This window comes from Jatropha curcas, chromosome 7, assembly GCF_041381405.1.
Source record: "Jatropha curcas cultivar XTBG-Jc1 chromosome 7, XTBG_Jcur_1.0, whole genome shotgun sequence".
In the NCBI taxonomy this organism is placed as follows: Eukaryota; Viridiplantae; Streptophyta; class Magnoliopsida; order Malpighiales; family Euphorbiaceae; genus Jatropha; species Jatropha curcas.
The window spans coordinates 17,319,900-17,331,391 of NC_143157.1; the positions used below are offsets into that span (position 1 = coordinate 17,319,900).

Consider the following 11,492-nt stretch of genomic DNA (forward strand, 5'->3'; position numbering starts at 1 on the left):
TATTTTCATTCATTAGTAAGCAAGCTGAGTTTTAATTTACCATTTGCATGGAACAGTGAAACTTGGTATAAGAAGGAAAAGGTGAATTTGGGATAGTTTTAACAAATTAATGAAGAGAATACATGTTAGTGTTTGAAGACTAAGGATATAAACTAGAGGTTTATTGGATGTGATAACAAGATGGTCTAAGACTACATCTTGATTATATTGGAGTGCCAACTCATGTGTGTCGATCAGATCACTAATCAATTCAAATTGCTCATGGGACTATTGAGGTACCAATTAGAGCGAAAATTATTGATACATAATGTAGAGTCAATGTAAACCTACTCTGAATTCCTTAGCAATTGGTAGCAATTATGATTGAATGAATAGAATTGTGTTATAAATGGTAGTTTGCGACATATCTAATGGTTTAAGGAAATATTTAATTAGTTAGGTGCATTTGAGGACTGGTACATTGAAACTCAGATGTTGAGGAATTCAATGAGCTATTAACCCTGTTTGGAGTAAAGAATATAGAGAGAACATAATTAAGGTTGAAAATCTTCCTAGATCGTATTAGGTATAAATTTTACAATTTTTGGAGGTGATAGACATTATGATAGACTTGGAGAAAAGGAATAACCCTATGATATTATTATCTGAATATTCTTTAAGAATTCATGGGATTAAGAATAAACATAAAACAATGGACATAGTGTAATCAGGAATTAGATTATAGGTTTAATATCCTTAATCTCATACTTAGCTAGAGCAAAGGCACTACTTGTTTAGGATTTTTGGATACGTAGACCTAGGTAAATTGGATATAAATTACGGTTTGGAGAATTTTACATCTTGATTAAGCTTGTAAAAAAAAAATGTAGACTGGATTTCATGATGGAATGGAGTATAATAGAACTGTGTTTGCGAATTTTAGAAAATAAATTAAGAATTATCCGGCATGGCAACAACTAATTTGGCTAGTTGCATAAGTTGTTGTCATAATTAGTTAAGAAATGGTATGATATGATAATTCGGGAAGAAGGATAGAGAGGTTAATAACTAAAATAGAGACTTGATTGTGAATTGAAATTTCCTCTATATAGTCGATGTATTATTTGTTTTTATGAGAATTCTCATTAGTAGGAATTGAGAATAAATTATATATCTTTTGTTGGAAAATAGTTAAGTTGATAAATATGTGATGAGATTGGGATAGAAGTCAGTATATCCTATCAGTTGATAGCACTTAGCTAGAGAAATGTCATGATTTTGTTTGAAATAAGCTTGTAGTAATGCCATGAATTTGTTCTCTTTAATTGGAAAGGATTGAATGGTATTTAATGGTAGAATTGATAATAATAATAAGGATTCTAAATTGGAATAGTAATAAATTTGATTGAATATGTGGATTCTTATATCTGTAAGATTACATAATGGGTTGGTGTATGAGTTTCTTATGGAGTGATGATCATTGCCTATGATAGCTAGTGAGAGAATAAATGACGATACATCAATGTAAGGACACATGATATAGAGCTAATGAGATCAATAACCCTTACTTGAGCAGATGTTATAAGTGAATAAAATTCTTACGTGTAAAGGTGAATATTAGTGTCGAATCTGTGCTTTAAGTTATGAATATTTGACTTGAGGTGACAACTTGTAGACATAGTATGATTCACATTTAAATTAACTTTAGGGATGGATTTATCTTATAATCATCTTACCCTCTCTATAAATTAGATTTTCTTCCCAGGTCTGTTCATTGGTTTGTCTTAATTATTAAATTTAAGAAAAATTAGATTCACCACTCTGACTAACGAACTTGCAACTTTATGTGAGAAGCATAACCACCATTGTCGTAAACAATTATTGTATCTTAGTTTCTTGTTATTTTCAAAATTCGAGGACGAATTTTTTTTAAGGGGGGAAGACTGAAACAACTCGAATTTTTATTTTCAAAGATTTTCCAATTAAATTTAATAAACCGACAGCTTGGAAATTTATTTTAATATTTTAATGTGAACTCTGTGGGAAACCGAACCAAAAATCGATTGAAAAACCTGTAAACCAATTGGAAACCGAAGATTTGGGCCGAACCGAACCGAATCGAACCGGTTGGACCCAAACCATCTAGAATTTTCTTTTTTCCTCTATTTCTAGCACACACCTCACTCCCCTCCCCCGTTTTTTCTGCGCTTCTTGACCACCAGCGACACCACCTCCGACCACCACTCCTCCTCCACCTCCTCTTTTCTTCTTCTTCTTCTTTTTCTTCTTCTTCCTTTCTTTCTTTTCTTTCCTTTCCTTTTCTTTTCCTTTCTTTCTTTCTTCTTCCCTACTGTTGTGCTGCGCCTGCAAGTTGGAGCAGATCGACCACCGCACGCTACTGCTGTAGCTCGCTGCTGCAAGTCGCACCTTCACAGAGCAGCTCCACGTCGCGCCAGCAAGCCCAGATCGCGACTGCTGCTCCTCTGTCGCACCTACAGCAGCGCCACAGCCCTGTCAAGGCGCTACTGCCACTGCCGCCGCTCCAGCGCGCCGATCGGTCACCTCCGCCGACGCCACTGCAGCCCTACTGCTGCTCCAGCGCACCTCCGGCCACTAGCCTCCACCTGCTCTTCATTCCGGCAGTAAGATATTGGGTATAATTTAATGTTAGAAATATTAGTTTAATTTTTTCATGATAGTCTAAATTTAGTCATTTTAGTTAGCTTAATTTTCATACTTTTAGTTGATTAATTTAATTTTAGTAATATTAGCTAATGAATTAAATTCATTATTTGTAGTTAATTAATTTAGTTAAATTGACTTAGCAATTATGAATGGTTAATTGAGTTATAAAGTAAGTGTTGATTAATTAAAATTACTTGGTTAATTAAAGAATTTAGTTTTAGTAATAAATAAATTGTAGGAAATTATGGTTTATGGAATTAAAGAAGAATTTATGAATTAATGTTGATATGGATAATGTGGAGGACGGGATTAAGTTACTTGATTGATTGCCCGATGGATGGGCTGTGTGGTTTGGAAATATTTGATATTGTTGATATTTTTAACAGGTGGATAGTCCAATTTTTAGGGGAGATGCTGCCGAAATTTCGGTAGAAATATAAAAGAAATTTCGGTAGAAATATAAAAGAAATTTCGGTAGAAGAAAAAATAATAAAATAAATTTCGGTAGGAAATAAAATACAAGTCAAAAGGAAATAAATAAAATAGTGTTCGGTAGAAATATAAATTATTATAAAAAAAATAAATAAATAAATAAATTAAATCTCGAGAGTAAATTACGTAGAAAAGCTAGAATATAAAATAAAATTCTTAGAGTGGTAAGAAATATTTTGTCTGATAGAATTATTTCTTTGTGTCATTCTTACTTTGCTTAGATCGCCCGGGTCCATCTAGTGCTCCTCCAGGACAGAATCAAAGCTAGAACTTCGCTCTCCATCACTGTGAGTAATAATAAATAATGCATATCAACACTGCATTTGCATAACATTTATTTATAAACCTTATATTTTTATTTATATATTTACAATATATTATAAGTATTTTATCATATATATTATGTTACGATCACTATAATTATATTTATATATTGTGCATTTGGATGGAATTGGTGTATTATGATGAATGAAATGTCTGATTATTTGTGCTGTAACTATACTGTGATTTGTTTGTGTGGAATTGGGATGAAGTGGGTCACCATGGGTTTGTGAGAATGGCATATGTGATATGGATCCTGAATATGATATGAAATTTGGCCGGGTAAATGGGAGATCGGCGCCCCCGTGTGCACCTACTGCTATGATCTGTGTGATATGGAAAACCACAGGTTAGTTTCTTTATTGGGCGCACCTGATAATCTAGATTTGATCGCAGCTCGCAGGGTGGCCTCCTGTTGTGAGCGCCTGATGATCTAGATTTGATGGGGACGACCGGGTTACCTCCTGTTGGTATGGAAAAGAATAGAGAGAATGGAAAAACAATGAGAGGCTGGTCAAGTGAGGATTAGACCGATCAGCCAGTATGGGGGATCGGCTCCCTGGTGCACATGTGAGAGGATGAGCCATGTGGGAGGGCGGATCATCGGGGGTTTCGGTGACTCCACTGACTAATTTCCACGTGATGTGATTATTTGAAGGTGATATTGTTTGTGGGTGCTGATGTAATGTCATATGATTGACTGTTGTATGTTCATTCTGTTAAGAATTAATCTCAAATAATTCCACAATAACCTAGATCATGCACACCACTAGATTCAACAAAATAGATTGAATAAGAAAAGGTTGCGTACCTGACATCGTTGTTCGTCGATCTTGATGTGTAGAATTAGGTTTGCAGCCTTCCAGAGAATTGAAGAATCGATTTTGCGGAAGCAGTACGAAAGGAACGTAAAACTGAATCGTATTCAACTCCTCTGGGGACCACGACCTTTATATACCTGTAGGGTTAGTACAATTCCTATTTCGGTCCTTTAACGAAATAGGAATTATATAATGGTCTCTACACTTAATATCTATAATTAGTTGATACCTCAATAGTCAATTATTCACAATCAAGACCACATTTGAAATTGACTTTACAATTAGACTGCTGTACATATTTAATTTTACATATTAAGCCCACAATAGAAAATTAAATCCAACAATCTCCAACTTGGGCGAACATATGTTAAATAAAATACATACACCAAAATGAGCTCAACAAACGCAGTCATACAAGGTATCCAAAAACAATCTCGTCCATTAGTTATATTGATAAAGAGCTGAAGAAACATCCGCCATAGATCTCATGACTAAGTTCATCATCAACTACATTACCAATATCCCTAAATGACATAGATTCATTATAGAAGTGTAGCATGAAAACTACATGCAATGTGATCATCATGTCTGTTTCCAACTGGTCACCAACAAAAGTGAGATCAAGCAAAACAATAATAGTAATACAGAGTGTAACCATCAACCAAAATGAGTACTCAACAAAATTTCATAATAAAACATATCCAAAACAAAATAGAGCATTCAAAAACATAATGTATACATAAAGAGCAAACTCCCACTAAAACTAGACAGTCTCAAACAAAACGATACCCATATGAGCGGTGTGCTCATGGAAAACTTTCGGTATCACTGCCTTTGTAAGCGGATCTGCAATCATAGAGTTTGTTCCAATATGCTCTAAGGATATCTGTCCACTCTGTACCCTCTCCTTCACAGCCAAGAACTTAATCTCAATGTGTTTTGATCGAGAAGAGCTCCTGTTGTTATTGGAGAATAAAACGGCTGACCTGCTGTCACAATACAACTTCAGTGGTCTTTCTATTCCACCTACTACACGCAGCCCAGTGACAAGGTTTCTCAGCCAAATAGCTTGATTGGATGCCTCATAAGATGCTACAAATTCAGCTTCCATGGTGGAGGTTGCCACTAGAGTTTGTTTCACACTCTTCCAAGAAATAGCACCGCCAGCCAATAGAAAAACGTAGCCAGATGTGGATTTTCTACTATCTTGGCATCCAGCGAAATCAGAATCAGTATACCCAATGATCTCAAGCTGATCTGATCTCCTATATGTGAGCATATGTCCCTTAGTCCTCTGAAGATATCTCATGACTCTTTTGGCTGCTTTCCAATGATCCATTCCTGGATTGCTGAGATATCTACCTAACATGCCAACTATAAAAGAAATGTCTGGACGAGTACAAACTTGAACATACATAAGACTTCCTACAGCTGACGCATAAGGAACCTTTTCCATTTCCTGAATTTCAAGTTCACTCTTTGGACATTGTTGATTACTAAATTTATCACCTTTTGCAATAGGGGTATCCAATGGTCTAGAATTCTGCATACCAAATCTCTTGAGCACTTTATCAATATAGCTCTTTTGTGATAATCCAAGAATACCTCGAGAACGGTCTCGATGTATCTGAATCCCTAAAACAAAAGAAGCTTCACCTAAATCTTTCATCTCAAAATGCTTTGAAAGAAAAACTTTGGTTTCATGCAACAAGACTTTACAATTAGTAGCAAGAAGTATGTCATCCACATATAAGACCAAAAAGATAAACCTACTCCCACTAAACTTATGGTACACACAATTTTCAACAGCATTTGCCTCAAAACCAAACGAGACAATTACTTGGTTGAACTTAAAGTACCATTGACGAGAAGCTTGCTTGAGTCCATAAATGGATTTCTTTAATTTGCATACCAGATGTTTTGGATCTCCAATTATAAAACTTTCTGGTTGCACCATATATATTGTTTCATCAATGTCGCCATTGAGAAACGCAGTCTTAACATCCATTTGATGAAGCTCAAGATCAAGATTTGCAACTAAGGCCATGATTGTCCTAAAAGAATCCTTCGAAGAAACTGGAGAGAAGGTTTCTTTATAGTCAATCCCTTCCTTTTGAGTAAAGCCTTTTGCTACAAGACGTGCTTTATATCTCTCCACATTACCTTGAGAATCCCTTTTGGTTTTAAATATCCATTTGCAACCAATGGGTTTCTTTCCTTCAGGTAATTGAACAAGATCCCAAACTTGATTGTCTTGCATAGACTTATACTCTTCGTTCATTGCCTCAATCCACTTATGAGAGTCAGAACTCTGCATGGCATGATAGAAACTAACTGGATCATCATCTATCATGTCTACAGTATCCTCATGTTCCTGAAGAAACACTATATAATCATCTGGAATAGCACTTCTTCTCTCCCTAGTAGATCTCCTCAAAGGCATTTGAACAGGCTCTAATTCTTGAGGTTGTTGAATTTGTTCTTGAGGAAGAATAGCATTGTCTTGAATTGGATCTTGAATAGTTACAGGAGCAACTGGAGTCTGTACGCTATCAGAAACAACAAAAGGAATGAGAACCGAATCATCCTTACTTGGTTCCTCTTCAAAGACAATGTTTCTTTCTTTATTTCTCCCTCCAAAATCAACATCCTCAAAAAATGTTGCAATTCTCGTTTCAAAAAAAGTTCTGGAAGTAGGATTATAAAACTTGTAACCCCTAGACCGCTCAAAATATCCAACAAAGTAGCTGCTGATAGTTTTGGAGTCCAGTTTTGTTTCATTCGGCTTGTAAGGCCTTGCTTCAGCTGGACATCCCCAAACATGAAGATGCTTTAGACTAGGCTTACGTCCAGTCCAAAGTTCATAAGGTGTTTTAGCAACTGCTTTAGATGGAATCCTATTGAGAAGATAAGCTGCTGTCTTTAACGCTTCACCCCACAGAGACTCTGGTAAAGTAGAATGACTAATCATACTCCTTACCATATCCATAAGAGTCCTATTACGTCTCTCAGATACACCATTCATGCTGGGAGTACCAGGCATTGTATATTGAGGGACAATTCCACATTCCTGTAGGAAAAGCGCAAAAGGTCCTGGACGTTGTTCGCCTGAACCGTCATATTTACCATAATATTCACCACCACGGTCAGATCGAACAGATTTAATCTTCTTTCCTAGTTGATTTTCAACTTCGGCTTTATAAGATTTAAACACGTCCAAAGACTCAGATTTTTCATGAATGAGATATAAGTAACCATAACGAGAATAGTCATCAATGAATGATATAAAATATCTTTGGCCATTTCTAGTTGCAATATGGAATGGACCGCAAATATCTGTATGAATCAGTTCTAAAACATTGGATGACCGAATGACACCTAGTCTCTTTTGTTTAGTCTGTTTTCCTTTAATACACTCAATACAAGAATCCAAACCTGTGTAATCAAGTGTATCTAAGATACCATCAGAAACAAGACGCTCAATTCTTGATTTGGATACATGACCCAAACGTCTATGCCAAAGTACAGCTGAGTTATCAATATTCAACTTTCTTTTGGTACCTCTTGTAGTAACATGCAGGGATTCATGATAACTAGTATCAATGTCTAACATATATAGATTATCACATTCATTCAAGCAACCAGTACCCAAAACTTTTGAATTCATAGATAAAGTAAATACACTGTCTCCAAAAGAACAATGAAAACCAGATTTGTCCAAAAAGGAAACAGAAATCAAATTCCTTCTAAAAGAGGGAATAACAAAAGTATCTATAAGATCCAAAAAATAGCCAGTACTTAAACATAATCTAAAATGTCCAATTGCCTCTACTTCAACCAGATCGCCATTTCCCACATAGACGTATCTTTCACCGTCAGTTGGCTTTCTGTAGTTGAGGCAGCCCTGCAATGAAACACTTATATGAGCGGTAGCACCAGAATCCATCCAATAAGTGTTTTTAGGAGCTGAAGTTAAATTAACTTCACAACAGACTAAAACAAGGTACTTACCCCTCTTTGCAAGCCAAATAGCAAATTTAGGACAGTCCTTTCTCAAGTGATCCGTCTTTCTACAAAAGAAGCATTTTGGCACATAAGGCTTCTTTTGTACTGGATCTACAGCAGTAGCAGCAGCAGGTTTCTCAATAGCCTTTTCAACAGTCTTTGCAGAAGGCCTCTTTCTTTTCTTGTTCTTACCCTTCCCAGCTGAAGAAACAAAATGAGCACTCTCTCTTTTGTTAGAATTCATCTTTTCCTCCTCATCAACACAATGAGAAATGAGCTCGTTAAGAGTCCATTTATTCGGCTGACAATTATAGGAAGTCCTAATTTGTCCATACTGAGAAGGAAGAGAATTCATAACCATATGGACTAAAAGGTCATCTGGTAAAGCCATACCCAGCGCCTTCAGTCTCTTTGCAATTTGAGACATGCTAAGAATATGCTCCCGAACACCACCATTGCCAGCAAACTTCATGGAGGTTAATTTTCCTAAAAGTGTTCCCACTTCGGCTTTGTCATTCTTGACATAAGCCCTCTCCAGCTCGGCAAGATAGTTTTGAGCATTGTTCTTTTCAGCTGAGACAGAGTCTCGAACATGTTCTGGGACTCCTTTCTGCATGATCATCAGACCTAAGCGATTAGAACGCTCCCACTTCTCATACTGAACCCTTTGAACATCAGTGCTCGTATCAGTAAGAGGAGCAGGTTCGTCCATCCTGAATGCAAGATCCAAATCCATACAGCCCAGAAAGATCATAATGTCTGATTTCCAAGACTCAAAATTTGATCCCTCAAGTTTAGGGACACAATCAGGATTAAATGACATGTTAGCTGACATCGGAGAAAATAAACAAATAGATAAGTATAAGCTCACAATCCACAAATGAAACAATTCACATAAGTAGAGATCAAAAAATGGAAATAAGATACAGACACAACATTAATATTCTCATCTTTGGATGTAAAACATTAACTTGTAATTAGTATCTCAACGCAGCAATCAAATATTGATAACATAGTCCTGACAAATAATAAATCTTCCTTTGGGCCGATATATCATTGTCATGAAAATAATCAAACAATTATCACATACTTATTGCCAACATGTATTCAAAACTCAGCCAGATAGCAACCTTCCTTTGGGCCGATTAACTATCCGCAACGAATTCTAATACACCTGTCTAATATTCTAAAATAAATCAATTCAAGCAATAGAGGTCACTTTGGTGACTTATTGATCAAATCAATTTATTTTAATAAATATCAAACAGAATAGGGACTTAATCACTCCAAATTTTAATCTCAAGTCGACAAATTAATTCATTTAATTGTAATTAAAACAAAACAATTGCAATTAAATGAATTGATTGTCTAAATATTTAATAATCTAAAATTATTTAGCCTAAAAAAAAATTATAATCTAGTCTTTAAGTCACTAAATTAGAGACTAAGTTATAAAATTGGACTAAATAAATTTGAATAAATAAAGTTTGGGGATCTAATTTAATTAAATATATATCCATGGGTCTAGACGAAAGAAAACAGGAAATTAGGGGCCTAATCTGAAGTTACAGAAAATTAGGAGCCTAATCTGAAGTTACAGAAACTTAGGGGCCTAATCCGAAATTACAGAAACTTAAAGGCCTAAACCGAAAGTTTCCAGGGACCTAACTGTAATTTGCCATCCCTAACCCTAAAAACAAAAACGATAACAGGTCCGCCGCCAACCAAAAAACGATCTGAATTTTTTTTTTTTTTTTTTTTAAACAAAATCCGGCAAAAAAAAAATAAATAAATAAATATATAAAATATCACACGAACAATTAATCGTCAATGGCGTTTGTTCAAAACCTCTTACTTGTTCTTGGGGAATCCGAAGAACAGTGAGAAAAAAAAATTTTTTTTTTTTTTTTTAATTAAACAAAACCCTCAATCCGTAAACAGTAGGGTAAACAAATAAAAACATACGAAAATCAATCTAAAATCTAGCAATTATGCACAAGGCTCTGATACCACTTGTTAAGAATTAATCTCAAATAATTCCACAATAACCTAGATCATGCACACCACTAGATTCAACAAAATAGATTGAATAAGAAAAGGTTGCGTACCTGACATCGTTGTTCGTCGATCTTGATGTGTAGAATTAGGTTTGCAGCCTTCCAGAGAATTGAAGAATCGATTTTGCGGAAGCAGTACGAAAGGAACGTAAAACTGAATCGTATTCAACTCCTCTGGGGACCACGACCTTTATATACCTGTAGGGTTAGTACAATTCCTATTTCGGTCCTTTAACGAAATAGGAATTATATAATGGTCTCTACACTTAATATCTATAATTAGTTGATACCTCAATAGTCAATTATTCACAATCAAGACCACATTTGAAATTGACTTTACAATTAGACTGCTGTACATATTTAATTTTACATATTAAGCCCACAATAGAAAATTAAATCCAACACATTCAGTATACTAGGGTGCATTTTGCTTGACTGTATGTGGTGTGTATTATTTATTATTATTCACTGAGTTGCAAAACTCACCCCCCCCCCAACAAACCTCCCAGGTACTAGGAAGCAGCTGATTCGACTGAAGCTCTGCAATCTTCTCCGCAGAGTTGTAAATGTAAACTTTATATTTCTGTTATTAAATTTTGGATGTATAAATTACTCTATTATCAGATGATTATTGAACTCCGCAGTTATAGGGTTGTGTATTTAAATTGGGCCTTATTGTTAGCACTACGCTATAAATTAATTATTGTGTAATTAACTGTAGGTAAACTAGTAAGCCCTTATTGTGATTATGAGTTATTGTGAATAGGCCCTGGTTAAATTTTATGTATTATTTGATATTGCGCCAGATGTTTGAAAATTTTATAAAACTTATATTTTAAGTCATATGGGCTTACTGTTTTGTTGAAATTAGGAGAATCATGTAGACAGTTTGAATAATTTAGGCTTACTACGGGCCTCGGGGGCCTTAAGCTTACCTAGGCCCTAGTGCCGGTCCGGCCCACGGAAACGGGTCGTGACACTAGACGTCAGTATTTTATTATTTTCATTTAGCCTCTCAACGTCTGCCCACTTAGACAGTTCCAAAGAAATAGCCTAGGTCACATAACATAAGACTGTAGAGAAAAATAGTGCGTTTTCAGTAGAGTAGGAGCTGTTGGCGCAGGAACTATTG

General features: G+C 35.5%; 1 protein-coding gene and 1 long non-coding RNA gene across 2 annotated transcripts; one reads left to right on the forward strand and one right to left on the reverse strand.

Moving 5' to 3' along the window:
* The first annotated feature begins 1,887 nt into the window (after window positions 1-1,887).
* LOC149494818 (uncharacterized) lies at window positions 1,888-11,138 on the forward strand. Its single transcript, XR_016321579.1, has 3 exons — window positions 1,888-2,633; window positions 3,378-3,443; window positions 10,870-11,138. It is a non-coding gene; the product is annotated as an uncharacterized LOC149494818 (long non-coding RNA).
* LOC149494819 (uncharacterized) lies at window positions 4,166-10,697 on the reverse strand. Its single transcript, XM_089723986.1, has 3 exons — window positions 10,412-10,697; window positions 8,320-9,131; window positions 4,166-4,177 (listed from the first exon to the last, which is right to left on the reverse strand). Exons 1-3 carry the CDS (start codon window positions 10,416-10,418, stop codon window positions 4,166-4,168), a joined length of 831 nt encoding a protein of 276 aa, XP_089580112.1. The 5' UTR covers window positions 10,419-10,697.
* Window positions 11,139-11,492: the final 354 nt, after the last annotated feature.